The 15,019-nt window shown below is 32.5% G+C and overlaps 1 protein-coding gene across 5 annotated transcripts; it reads left to right on the forward strand.

Annotated features, from left to right (window-relative positions):
* Positions 1–115: 115 nt before the first annotated feature.
* Positions 116–13,981, forward strand: LOC126754225 (CCR4-NOT transcription complex subunit 3). Of its 5 annotated transcripts, none has more exons than XM_050466193.1 (13): positions 116–669; positions 734–1,088; positions 2,970–3,067; positions 3,350–3,484; positions 3,841–4,176; positions 4,247–4,370; positions 5,109–5,512; positions 5,589–5,661; positions 5,733–6,137; positions 6,923–7,057; positions 7,129–8,105; positions 8,170–8,379; positions 9,441–13,981. In XM_050466193.1, the coding sequence occupies exons 2-13, from the start codon at positions 1,064–1,066 to the stop codon at positions 9,537–9,539; spliced, it is 3,021 nt and encodes a 1,006-aa protein (XP_050322150.1). In that variant the 5' UTR covers positions 116–669; positions 734–1,063; the 3' UTR covers positions 9,540–13,981. The 5 variants fall into 5 exon arrangements, with proteins under 5 accessions (XP_050322150.1, XP_050322151.1, XP_050322155.1 ...); XM_050466194.1 differs by having other exon boundaries at positions 8,176–8,379; XM_050466198.1 differs by having other exon boundaries at positions 5,589–5,631.
* The last annotated feature ends 1,038 nt before the right edge of the window (positions 13,982–15,019 follow it).

Raw genomic sequence — 15,019 nt, forward strand, 5'->3', positions numbered from 1 at the left:
ATCAAGCATTCAGATGAACTATTGAAAAATTTTATAAAATACCTAATATTAATTGATGCAGCCCTGTGTACGAAAAAAGGCGAGAAATCGCCATCTTGGAAATTAGACAAAAAGCACTGGAAGAAGAAGAAAAATCGAAACAATTGACAGCGCCAGCGAGCAGAAAATCGCGACAAAAATTTAGTTATTTCTTACAATTAGCTAAAATTCCGTCATCAAAAACATTTCCAAGCAGACAAAATCGAATTGGCAAACGCGCTAACTGAAAATTGTGTAAAAACAGCTTAAAACTGGAGCAACAGAAAAAGCGAAAAAAAGTTGAAGAAGCAGCTCTTAAAAGCAGAAAAGAAAAAATTGCGAAGGCGACGAGTAGGAAAAAGTTTCGTTTTCCCTTTTGCGTTGCTCTTGCCGTTGCGTTTTCCGCCAGCCGAAAAGAAATTATCATTTGCAAGTGTTTGGAAATAAACGCATTGCAAACAATATTAAGTTAGCCCACAACGTGCTTATTTTTTATCCTTAGTATAGTGTGAAACACTTTTATTAACGGTACTGGATTTTCACTTGTGTTATTGGAACGCCAATCGGAAGAAGGGGAGAACGACGGTATTCACTCGTTTCATATACTGCTGCCAATCAATCTGTCAAAGCCTCCATCCCTTTTAAAGCATCGTACGTTAAGTGATACATTCGTTCATAAATTCATAATTATTAATCTTCTTATGGGTACGATTAGAAAACTGCATTAATTGCAGTACTACCGTTGTGGAATCGCTGTAATAGCATCGCAGATAGTAACTTCATTCTCAACATCTTATGCGGTCAATTCCATTCCAAAAGCTCCAGCGAATACAACATTAAAACTGTGGCTAAGAAAAATCGGCTTATCCAGTTGTTAATCACATGCGACTTATTGGAAGATAATCATTTAAAAGGAAACAATCATAACATACTTCACATTACTGTGTGTTTCAACTGGGAAGTTTATCCGTAGCTTAACATAATTTGGGTTCTATTGGACTATGTCTGAGCATTTGCATCGTCGAATACAAACACACACATAGCCATGGCTGCGACGAGAAAGTTGCAAGGTGAGCAATCATCACTATCAGTTACGAGGTATTAACATGTAAATATGAGTATCAGCTGATTTTCTTAGCATATCTATTATGAAAAGTCTTGAAATATTACAGTGCATTTTAGGCTCACATATAGATGAAAGCTAGGCGAAAATTAAAAAAGATTTTTGTTTAAAATTCATATACGTTTTGAGTATTCAATAGTGTTCAAATAACAAGTTCTCTCCAAAATGATCAAGAGTATATTCTCGTATACTACATTATGTGTTGATAATCAATTTCCCTCAACCGCAAGAAAAAGCATTTTGTGCTGTTTATTCCTAACGGTTTCCTGCAACTGACATTTTTTTTATCGCTTTATGTTAAATGAAATATATAAATTTTGAGAAATAATTTTAACTGAATATAAAGGTAAAATTAAGAATCGTGAATGATACTAACATCAAAAATAAAATATAACATAAGGCTATGACACTTGCAATGCAAACTCAGTTTCACTGCAATATATTCAATATTATCTAATACAGAGTAAAATATTCAAACAGTGAATAGCTTTGGCTTTTGATTCCTTCGAGGATATCATATAATAATGTACAAGAGCCTCCCCTATGTTAAATATGTATTTCATGTATTAGATATTGTTTTTTTTGGAATTACAACTTTTGTGGTCAGAACATTTGAATCTACTTGACTTCATTTGAATCTATGGGCTGAACAGTGGAGAGAACTACATTTCCTTAAATAATAGCATTAATGAATGTTAATTTTTTAATGTAAGAATTAATAACGCCGATTATAACGTAGTCTTCGTAAGTTGATGAATATACACATATTTACATACATATGTATATGAATTACTATAAAAAGTAAGTTCGTTGAAGGCATTTTGGTAGATCATATTTATTTTGTTTATATTTTAAAGGTCCGTTTGTTATAATGGCATTTTTTTGTTTGTTGTCTTTTCTTATGATTTTTTTTTTGTGGTTTTATAATCCGTTTGCTGGATGCAGTGAAAACAGAAATAATAATTATCTCTATTTCTTATAAAAGATATTGGCAAACAAAAGTTTCATTATTTCTATGGAAAGTTTGTGTTTTTATCATATTTTAAATTGTTGGAAAAATTGGGTCATTGCAATGAATGTGCCATGACATTAATATTACATATGATGGTATACACATACATGCATACGTAAGTATGTATGTATATTCGTTGAATGAATACTTAGTGCATGCGCACGGATTGAAATGTGATAATTCGCTTTAAATATTGCAAGGGTTTTTCCCTATCAGCAGAATATCTAATAATATTTGCCTAATTATAAAAAAATACATAAATTGTTTTACTTACGTAAAAATTTCAATGAAATATTCGCGAAATTAAATTTGCTCCTGTTTGTTAATACAAAAGAATATACATATATTATATCGGACATACCTATTTTTCCATTAATCAGCACTTGTAGTATATGCAGCAATCAATGCTGCATTTCTGAACAAGTAATTACTCCATTGCGAGCCGATGGACAACTCAAAATAAAGAAACACGTATTCACTGCAAAGTTGACAACAGTGTTGATACAATTTAACCACCCACTCGCCACCCAACCGACCCCACTGGGCATATAAACAAACGAGTAGTTAGCTACCCGTCTCACGTGCGCACTCGTATATTTTTATTTCTGCTCATTCAACCCTTGACTCTGGAAGCATACGTGACCGGTGGGCAATGTAAACCGCTACTCTACCACAATAATGTGCGCACTGTAGATAACATGCCATACATAAACTCTCTACAATATTTTGATTAAATTTTTGTTGAAATAAATATTGGTTATTTTAATTTGCTATAGATATCTCTTATTACTTAAATTATTGTAATTTGTTTTTCAGGTGAAATAGACAGATGTCTGAAAAAAGTTGCGGAAGGGGTGGAAACATTCGAGGATATATGGAAAAAAGTGCATAATGCTACAAACAGTAATCAGAAGGTATGCCGCTTGTAATTTTCAATGCACTTATAAAGCAGTTTTATATGCTTAGGTTAATACTTAATTTTGTAGAGGTTCAGTATTTTTAAATTCGTAGACTTAACTTGTTTTAGTACCTAAGCTTTAAATGAATTTAATTTTGCAGAACAAAACTGTATGTGTGTTTTTTTCGTTTAATGAATACTCCACATTTATAAATTGTTTTGTAGCTGGGAAAAAATTTTCTGATATTAATTAATAAACATTTGTTACAGTCATTACAAGTATATAATTTATTTTAAGGAAAAGTATGAAGCAGATCTTAAAAAAGAAATCAAGAAGTTACAAAGGCTTCGTGATCAAATTAAATCATGGATTGCATCTGGAGAGATTAAAGATAAAAGCCAGCTGCTGGAGAATAGGCGTCTCATTGAAACGGTAAGCATAACTTTACATATTGTTATAACCAGAGTCGCGAATTCTTTAATTAAAATATTTTAGATGAAAAATTAAACTTTTAATTAACATTTTTAATTTTTAAACAAATTTTTAATTCGATTTTGGGATTAAAAATTAAGTTTAAAAATCAAAATTCATTCAAATTAAAAGCTTTAATGAGTACGTATAAAAAATAAAATATTTATTTAAAAAGGTTAAAAAGAGCTAAACTGTCAAAAGATAACCGAATTGGTAGAACACGTAGAACGCAAACCCGAAATAATGAAATTTCTAAAAAAATATATATTTTTTAAATTAATTAAAAAATTTGTATAATTTTTCTACCTTGACATTAGCAAATGGAACGTTTCAAAATTGTAGAACGTGAAACAAAAACGAAAGCGTATTCAAAAGAGGGACTTGGCGCTGCACAAAAAACAGATCCAGCTCAACGTAAGAAAGATGAGGCGCGCAACTGGTTAACATCGTCTATTAGTTCATTGCAACTGCAAATAGACCAATATGAAAGTGAGATTGAATCGTTATTGGCGGCAAAAAAGAAACGCCTCGACCGCGACAAACAAGATCGAATGGATGAGTTTCGCGCCAAATTGGATCGTAATAAATTCCATGTTATGAAACTGGAAACAGTGTTAAGATTACTGGACAATGACGGTGTTGAAGCAGAACAAGTTAGTAAAAATTATTTGATACAAAAATTAATTAAAGTATTATTTTTTGCCATATGTACATATTGCACAGGTAAACAAAATTAAGGATGATGTCGAATATTACATTGAATCCTCACAAGAGCCGAATTTCGAAGAGAATGAGTTTCTTTATGATGACATTATTGGCTTGGATGATGTGGAGCTATCTGGCACAGGTAAGTTGTGTGCATGGAGGATTTTTGTGTGAATGATTATACCGTTATATAAAAGCATAGTGTTAGGTATGACGAAATGTAGCGCCATGCAAAGCATGTTTTCGCACATAGAAACGAGCTTTATCGTTGTATGTGCATATGCATTAGGATTTATTATAGCTAAATAAATTTGTTAATACATATTTACACTTTGAAAGTTTTTGTGCAGACGTATACTTATACATATATATATGTTTCTGCCTTTATTTTCATATTTTACTCTGAATATCATCCACATCAACGGCTTAATAATAATTATGTTCTCAATGTGATTAAAAACCACAATATCCACAAAAAACAAAACAAAAAAAAATATCCCGTAAAATGTGTTGAATGAAAATGATTTGATTTGTTGAACAACAACGTCCATCCATCGGCCATCTAACAACTCACAACAAACACACAAATTATGTTTTGGCAATGCAACCGAATTTGTGCGACAATTTGTGTGCATTTTTATATTACTACAACATATCTAACGAATAACTGTATGTCATATGTTAAATATAATATATTAATAACAATTATCAAATACACACAAAAAATAATAATATTAATAATAAACCAACGAAATCGATATGATTTCGTTAAACTTGTTTAAAACGCTGTGGATCCTGTGCTACATCAACAACAAATTGTTGTCTGAATGATGTTGAATGAATGACGGCTTTGTGGTGTTAATTGAATTTTCTACTAAAGGTGTTTCACTTGGTATTCCATCATCAGCCACTACCGACAGCAATAACAGCAACGAGACCAGCGGTTCGCCAAGCAGTATAACATCGGGTGGCAGTCCTGTGCAATCGCCAGCGCCAGCGCCAGCAACGGGTACACAACAACAGCAGCAGGTGCAACAACAGTCTGCGGCAACGGCGGCGGCGGCGGCGGCGAATACGACATTGACGTCTACAATTATTACGACGGTAGCGGCGGTGACAACGGCGCAGCAGCAACAACAGCAGCAAAGTAATAACAGCAACAGCATGAATTACGCAGCGGAAGCGGCGGCGGCGGCAGCCGCAGCAACGGCGACCAATAATACAGATGCCACAGCCAGCGATAAAAGGAACAAAAACGAGAGTAATTCTACTAGCAAAACAAAAGTGAGTATACATATATACACAAATTAATATCTTTATTATTTTATTAAATAACACGTATTTTTCTTTTACTCTTTAGCAACCTGTTAAACCAACGGCAGTGCGTGCAGCTAATAGCACCGGTAAATCTTCTAGCGGTACAACATCAGAAAGTTTGTTTCACTTTAATACTTGCAAATATGTAGTAGTAGTATTCAATTAATGAATTTCATTATATTTGCAGCGTCTTCAAATAAAGCAGTTAGTTCGACGCCCAATAAGAATCATAACCAACAACAACAGCAACAGCCTACAGCAGCGGCAATAGTCGCAGCATCTATGGGTGGTCAAGCAGCGCCAACGTCGGTCACCAGCACAGCAAATAGCATAGTTGGTGGTGCGCCCACATTGGCCGCCACCGTCGCCGCCATGGCTGCCGGTCATAGTCCTGCGCTGCAACAACATGCGCCAGCGCCCAGTTTGAATGCGACAAATGCAACGGCAACGGTTGGTGGTGGTGCGACAACGGTCGCAGCCGCAGTGGTGGCTAACAATGGTAGCAGCAACAGTAACAACAACATTCAAGGCCAATCTGTGATTCAAGCGACGCCAACAATTGCATTTGCGGCCGTAGCGAAAAACAACACATGTAAGTGGGAATAATTGTACTAATATTTATACTCCGAACAGTGTATATAAAGTTTGCTACGCAATTTGTAACTCCCGTAAGGAAATATAGGAGACCCTATAAAATATAAAATAATTTAGTAACGTTCATCTGTCTATATATGTATATATATGCGAACTAGTTCCGTTTTATGAGATATCGATCTGAAATTTTGCACACGTCCTTTTCTCTCCAAGAAAGTGCTAATTTGTCGCAACCGCCGATATCGGACCACTATAACATATAGCTCCCATACAAACTGATCGATAAAAAAAGTTCTTGTATAGTAAACTTTTTTAATTTACAAGATATCTTTACGAAATTTAACATGGACTATTGTCCAACGCAACGCTACAATCCCTGTGCAAATTGTTCAGATCGGACAACTGTAGTCCTTAGCTGCCATACAAATTGATCAATCAAAATCATGTTCCTGTATGGAAAACTTTTGTATTTGACTAAGATATTTTTCCGGAATTTGGCACGTATTATTGTGCCAGGTAACGGAGCAATCTTCAAAAAATATTTTAGATCGGACTATTTTAATATATAGCTACCAAACAAATTGATCGATCAAAATCAAGTTCCTGTATGGAAAACTTTTTTATTTGACAATATCTTTTCGAAATGTGCAATAGATTATTGCCCAAAGCAACGATATAATCTCCGAACAAATTTTTCAAAAATAGCATAAAGCTGCCATACAAACTGACCGAAGTTGATATTTTTTCTTGTATTTATCTATCATTTAATAAATATTATTTTAGCACATCTTGAGAACGGACCTGTGCATCCGGCGACATCTTACGCGATGACGGCTCCCACGGTAGCAACCAATTCGCAGCATCAGCAACAACAACAATTATCCAATCTTCAAACGAATTCCTCACATTTACAAAACGGTTTGTTTATCTATATTTTTATACATGCGAACATTTTCGAGTACTTAATATATGTTGTTCTTATTGTTTAGCGCATAATAACACTTCCAATAACAACGCATCAAATAGTTTAGCGAACGCTGTGCAACAAGGAAGCGCAGCCGTTGCCGCAGCCGCTGCCGCTGCCGGCGTCGTGGTGAATAATGTTGGCAGTAATAATTTGGTAAACTGCATTTCTCCAAACGGTATGTCGCAAGTAATAGGAACACAGCAGCAGCAGCAGCAACAACAACAGCAACAACAAGTTATTGGCGTAACAAATAATGGCTCGCGTGTTTCGCCGGGCCTGCTGTCGCCGAAGCATATGAATGGCATGCCTGTGTCCGCACCCAATATTAATAACAATAATAACAACAACAATAACAATAATTCGATGGATGCGATTTCATTGAAGACAATGGCTCAGGAAGCTATTAATCGGTCGGTAATCGATACCAATTCATTGACGCAAGGACCCGGACAACAGATTGACAATAGGCAGCAGCAACAGCAACAACAACAACAGCAAGCGCCACAATCACAACAGGTCTTACAGCATTTCTCAACCGATACAACTGCCAACCAACAACAACAACAACAACAGCAGCAACAACAACAATCCGGCGGTTTAGCAGCAGCGGCGGTAGCCTTTGCAGCAGCAGCGGCAGCAACAAATGGACCAGCAACAGCGGGTGCGGGTCCAGTCGGAAGTGCAGTGCAAAGTGGTTTAGGCGGTATGACGAATGCAGCGGTCGGTCAATCGGGCGCTGGTAATAGCGGTGTTAATGCACCAGTTGGTAGCAAGCCACTGCAACAGCAACAGCAACAACAGCAACCTACAAATGAAGCGCATATAACGCCGCTACTTGGCGTGGCACCGCTGGGCACATTACCGCTACATAAAGATCATCAATTACAATTCAAAATGATGGAAGCCGCTTACTATCACCTCCCGACACCAGCCGACTCGGAGAGATTAAATATATATCTGCCGCGAACGCCAGTGCCGACACCACTGCATTATCCTCAGGTGGGTCTAAATATTGGATTTATATATTATTTTAAATTATATTAAAATTGACTCCTTATAACAGCAACAGCTTCCACTCTACGATACCGTTGAATTTTATCAACGACTCTCAACCGAAACGCTCTTCTTTGTTTTCTATTATATGGAAGGTTCGAAGGCGCAATATTTAGCAGCGAAAGCATTGAAAAAGCAAAGCTGGCGATTTCACACAAAGTACATGATGTGGTTCCAAAGGCATGAGGAACCAAAAATTATTAACGATGATTACGAACAGGTGTGTTACATGTTTTTGTGTGCATATAAAATATTTCCTTGGAAGTGCCATCTGATCAAATTTGACCCGGACTGACCAAAAAAATAGTATTTAATACAATTTTTTATTATCGCTTTCAAAATAGGATGCTCAGCTAATACCAGCATGTCAACGCTTAAGCCATTTTTTCCATACACTGGTTATAAGCTTCTGCTGCGATAGCCTACAGTGCCTCCAACGAGTTTTGGTGTTTTTGTTACGGCTCATTTTTTGCATAAATTTCCAACTCTACTCGACCTCTTTAGAGCCTTTGGTACGAATATAGCACTGCCACGCTTCATACCCAAAACATTAACCAAAATGTGCTGAGTTGATTCCTATGAAATGTTGAGATCTTCTGTTTACTCTCTAGTGTCAACACAATGATTTCCAATCACTGTTTCTTTAACTTGCTCGATATTATCAGCATTAAAAGAAGGTGGTTAAACGACTCGCACGAGGCAAATTTTCGATAACTTCAAGACCTGTACTAAATGTTTTATGCCACTCAAGTACTTGTGTTGGTGATAAATTAGATCTACCCAAAACACTTCTGCAACATTTTTAACGCTTCTGTAGCCGTAATTCCATTGGAAACACAAAACTTCAACCAAACGTACATAAGTAAAGTTTTTTCCAATGATGAAAATGACCAGACAAAATTTTCGCGTCATAAACACACACATAGAGAAATTTTTTTTAATTAAACTTTTTTTTAATTAATTTTTTTTTAATTTAAAAAAAAATTTTTTTTAAGTTTTTTTTTAATTTTTTTTTTATTTTTTTTTATTTCTTTTTTATTTTTTTTTATTTCTTTTTTATTTTTTTTTTTTTTTTTTTTTTTTTTTTTAATTAAAATTTCTTTTTTTATTAAATTTTTTTTTAATTTTTTATCAATTCGGTTGACGCGCGCTGTTTATGTAAATGGACCAGTCCGAGTGAAGTTTGATATGACATTATAATTTGCAACAATATTTCGTATTTGAACTTTTGGTTTTTATTTATTTGAAAATGCTAATTCAAAGTTTTACCAATTACTCTAGGGTACGTACATCTATTTTGATTACGAGAAATGGAGTCAACGCAAAAAGGAGGGATTTACTTTTGAATACAAGTACTTAGAAGACAAGGAGTTGAATTGATCGCTGTATGTTGTGCAGCCAATGTATAAAAGAAATTTTTGTTATAAAAAAAACATATGAATAACTTCTAAGCTACATCAGCCAACAACAGCAACAAAAACATCAGTACCACCTCTTTTAACAGCTAACAACAACAGCGAAAAATTTATCAAACTACCAACCCAACTAGAACAAGAACAAGAAGTACTGCAAACGTTTGCAAACTACCTGTCAACTTTTTTCCATATGTTGTTCCTTTTTTTTGAATTTGCTATGTTCACTTTTTTACTGTTTATGAGTTACGAAACGAGAAAAGAAAGCGAACAATATCAATTCTACAACATACAATCATACATCATATAAAAATAGTACATAAAAATTTACTGAAAATTCAAAAATGCAAAGAATTATGATTTGAGAATACTTAAATTGCGCTAGGACGTCAGTAAACACCAAAAAAAAAAAACGCAATTCAACATAGCAAATTACTACAAAAAACATTGATTTGCGGCGAAAAATGTTACTTTAGTTTAAAATTCGCATTTAATACACAACTTTTTTAGCATTTGCCGGCAGTTATTTCAAACAAATAGTTATAATTGTAGCAAAAACGTTAAAAAGGAACATGAAAGGAAGCAAATGCAGCTGCCACTGCTGCCAACAAATGCCTCTACGGTTTCTGCAGCAGCTGCGCGACCGCAAACGTTGAAAATAACACATTTTAGTCCAAGAATCCAAGAAATGAGTCTCGGAAACTAATGTGCTGTCACCGCATTCATACCTCCTTACACAATTATACATAGTATATAGACATACAACTATTGAATGAGCTACCCATAAAGAAAAGTTGCTACATTTCCCCTCCTTGCCCTCCCCTACTACTATCCCTTCACACAAATTTATACAAACTTTATTTGGGCGCATTATATGCCGCCCAACTACGATTGCCTAATTTCTCTAGGTCTATTTTTTAGTTTTTCCATTTTGTATTCATTCATTGAACATAAAAACATACATTTTGCAATTAAAGAAAAATGGAAAAACTCCCCCCCCCCAACTATACATATATGATACTTTATAAAAGATGAAAATGTTTACAAAAAAACAAACAACAAGAAAAAAATTGAAAAAATGGTAAAAAAGAGGTGAAGTTAAAAGAATATGATAACAAAAAAACTTTGAAGAACAAAAATCATCAAATGAAAAGTAAATACAAAAGAAAACAACAAAAAAAAAAGAAAATTTAAATCTTTTGAAAAGAGGATTTAAGCTAATTTTTAAAATAAAAATTTAAAATATTATTACAAAAAAAATGCAATGTCTTATTTAATATTTTTTTCTTTGGCTCATGCGACATCATTGTTTACTTAACATTTTCTGTTAAATCATAATGGCGTTTTAGCACTTTAGCATTTGGTACTATAAGCAATTTGCTTAAATAGTGGATTTTTAAATTAGTTAGATGTTTCTTCAAAAATTTGTTGCGAAAAAATATGATCAACAACATTTTCTGTAACTTCCACTGAAGAGTAAGGCCTCCCAAAACAAAATCAGATATTTCTTCAAAAATATGAAACTTTCAGAACTTTGAAAAAATATGAATTTTTCAGAATTTTGAAAAGAAATATGAATTTGAAAAAATATGATTTTTGCAGAACTTTAAAAAAGCTATAATTTAGCAATTTTACTATAGAAATTTCAAAATATTATTTGCAATTTTAATAGTATAAAACAGCGCAGAGTTTTGGTTCGTGCTCGATTATCTTTGTCTGTCGGATATCGGCAATCAATATACATACATATATAATACGATCTTCATAGTACGATTTCAAAAAAATGTTCTATACCCATTTGAGAAGTCTCAACCGATCTCTGACATATATTTCTGCCGATAAGCGGTATAACATATTTGCAAAGCGCGGAAGCCACCAACAACAACAGCAATGAAAAAACAAAGCAGCTTCAAATTAATTTTTAGGAAAAAGTGCGTATCTTAAAAATATTCAAGTAAGTTTCTAGGATTAGAGGTTTCCAGTTTAAAATAAAACACGCTACTTTTAGCGTATTTAAACAGTTAGTCATTCACACGCTAGTTCACTAGTTTAAAATCAATATTTTGATTTACTGCATCATTCATAAAGTAATTTAAGTTTTTTTTTTAATTATTAAATTGTTATTTTAAATAAGGAAATTTTAAACTGAAATTTCGTACTTGAACAATAATTTATTTTTTTTTAATAATTTAATTTTTTTTATTAATTATAAAAAAAAACAAACATAATACAGAGCAATGTTTTACAACTTGTTGACGATTTTCAAATGAAGTAAATCAATTTATAATTCTAAACATGAAAATATTAATAGAAAACTTTTTTTTAATTTTTCTTTTGTTAAACATAATTTTAAATCCGATTGATGGTTTTCAAATGAAGTGAAATTTCGAAAAAGAAAATTTTAAGTAAAAGAAATTACTTTTAATCCTCAACATGAAAATATTAATAGAAAAATGTTTTTTTTTTTTTTAATTTTTGTTTTGTTAAAGAAAATCTTTAATCCAATAATATTGTTATACCCTGAACAGCTTATATTTAGCTAAAATATATAGGCTTTGCGGATTTAACCATGTCTGTCTGTCTGCAGGTAACAGTGTACTGACGATGACAGTTTCTGTTTGTATATACGCGAACCAATCCCTCAGTTTTTGAGTTATCGATTTAAAATTTCGTACACATCATTTTCTTCCCAAAAAGCTGCTCATTTGTTGAAACGTCTGATATCGGACTACTAGAGCGTATATCTGTCAAACAAACTGATCCGTGCAAATCAAGTTCTTGTATGGAAAACTTTTGTATTTGAGAAGGTTTCTTTACGAAAATTTACATGAATTATTGTCCAAGGCAACGTTACAAACTCCCAACATATTGTTTAGATCGGACCACTGTAGCATACAGTTGCCATACAAACTGATCTGAGCAAATCAAGTTCTTGTATGGAAAACTTTTTTATTTGAGAAGATTTCTTCACGAAAATTTACATGAATTATTTTCCAAGGCAGCGTTACAATCTCCCAACATATTGTTCATATCGGACCACTGTAGCATAGAGTTGCCATACAAACTGATCGAACAAAATCAAATTAATTTGATTTGTGAAGGGTATTATAGCCTTGATGCAGCCGTAGTTGTTGTTTTTTCTTGGTTAAAATCATTTTCATGACTTTTAAATTAATTTTATTTGCTGTACATTTTTTTAAAATCAAAACAAGAATTTAAATTTGTTCTAAAATATTTACATAATTGAAAATAAATTTGCAAAAAATTGTTTTATTCAAACATAAAAAAATTCTAGAAATTAAAATTTTAAAAAATTTCTATTTCTGTTAAATGTTTACAAAACCGTCAAGAAAGCTTCTGGTACTTAATAATTATTAAGCACTTGTCGTTTACTATTTTACAGTTCAACTTCTAGCCAATGGTCCCCAATGCTTACGGTTTTTGAAATATTAATATTGTAGTTGATGAGTTCAAATTTAAATGCGCTAATGAATCGGTTGGATATTAGAAAAATTACAAATAGCATATTTCGCAGTTACAAAATATATAATATTTAATTTAAAAAAATTTTGTAAAAATTGTTGCTCGAAAAAGAAAGAAATCTGGGAAATTTCATACATACATTCTGACATTGTTTAATAAATTAAAAGTTTTGCATGAAAACATATTCAACGGAAAAAATCAACTCGTATTTATTATACACGAGCACCTGACAATTTGCTGCTGATTTAGATTTAGGAAAAATGCGCACGCAAGCACATGCGCCGTTACACACGTATGCACAGCCAAATGGACGTTATGAAACCACATAACATTTGCAACTAGCAAAAAATTATTAGTAATTTTAAAAACAAAAAAATCATTGATTGAGACTGTTGCTGGCAACTCACTCCTTACAGATGCATTGTTTTTGAGCATTTGGTCACACTGTGCGCATGCGTGGCAATATAAGCACTTTTAATGACATAAAATCGAGTAGTATTATATTAAAGTGTTATGCATAAAGTATTGAATTATTATATGCGTATACACATATATAAACATAGACAATTTAAACGACTTAAATTGAAAAGAAAACAATTACAAATATGTATGTGTATATGTAAATTTTTTTAGCAGGCACTGTACCAAACGCATAATTCGATCACGTAAAAATCTATGCGTATTGAATCTGCTATTTAATACCGTCATAGGCGCATGACAATATTTTTCGAGTCAATACACTGCATTCATTTTGTAGTAGCGCATAAAAAACATAAAAAAAGGAAAAAAATAAACAAACAAATTTTTAACATGAGAAGCGTAAATTTACATAAAATGAATTACAAAAACAAAAAGTGGTAAAATAAAAAACCGTAGTGCAGCATATGTATAAAGCGTTTAGCTAATGTCTAAAAAGTCTTCATAAAATTTTTGGAAATCGATTATAGCAAAGATCACACAAACAAGTATATATGTACATACATATGTATGTATAATGAATAAAAAAAATTAAATACGCAACTTGTAACATTTTTAGAAAACTAAAACATACAAACAATTACAAATTATTTAAAATTATCACATTTATGAAATATACTAAAGTATTTGAGAGAAAAAAGAAAATTGAGTAGTGTTTTACTAAACATCTTAAAAATAGTGTACATTTACAACATTTAATTTAAATAAATAATCGGCGATACTTCTGAAAAAAAAAATTTTCGCTTGATACCGTAGCCGTTCTCTTGGTCAATATTTGATTTTTTCCAAAAATTACCGATATTTGTTTTTAAAATTTACACTTCACTTAAAAATGGGAATTATTATCAAAAATCGTATACAATTGATCATTTAAAAAATATATCTAAGAAGGTCGTGTGAAAATTTAAAGGTCGATCGATCCAGCCGTTTGGGAGAAATTTTCCTCACCGACTCCGAAAATAGCGAAAAATGTGTTTTGGGAACCGATTAAACTAAATTAAAACATTTTTACAAATACATACTCTCAAATCTCTAAAATTATTTGCCGAAACAATAATATTCTCAAATTTATGTACACTCCAAATACACAAAAATATTTTTTTTTTAATCAGAAGTGGACATAACCCCTTTGGGTATTTTTCATATTAATTGGAAATATAATTCTAGTTGCTAATAAATTATACACATAAGTGTATATATGGTCAATTAGACAGATGGCTGCTGAGCTCACATTTGGTGATGCATACTTTCAGGCTGCAATATTTATTATTTTAAAAAGACTAAAATGTTTTTGAAATAATGCAGGGGCGAATCGTTACCAGAGAACGTATCAGTCGTCACGTAAAAGCCTGATTAATAACAGGTAGGGTAGCGATTATTTAAGCAAAAATTTGAATTAAAAATTTAATTTTTAATACGAAAATCCAAATTATAAATTGATAAAAATCGAAAATGAATTTAATCCGGTTTTTCAGGATTACAATTTTT

The sequence above is a fragment of the Bactrocera neohumeralis genome, chromosome 3, assembly GCF_024586455.1.
Source record: "Bactrocera neohumeralis isolate Rockhampton chromosome 3, APGP_CSIRO_Bneo_wtdbg2-racon-allhic-juicebox.fasta_v2, whole genome shotgun sequence".
Classification (NCBI taxonomy): domain Eukaryota; kingdom Metazoa; phylum Arthropoda; class Insecta; order Diptera; family Tephritidae; genus Bactrocera; species Bactrocera neohumeralis.

Coding starts and splice junctions, on each gene's coding strand:
- LOC126754225 (XM_050466193.1), top strand. CDS start 1,064: ATGGCTGCGACGAGAAAGTTGCAAG. Junction 4,371..5,108: donor TGTGGAGCTATCTGGCACAG/GTAAGTTGTGTG, acceptor TTTCTACTAAAG/GTGTTTCACTTGGTATTCCA. Junction 7,058..7,128: donor TTCCTCACATTTACAAAACG/GTTTGTTTATCT, acceptor CTTATTGTTTAG/CGCATAATAACACTTCCAAT.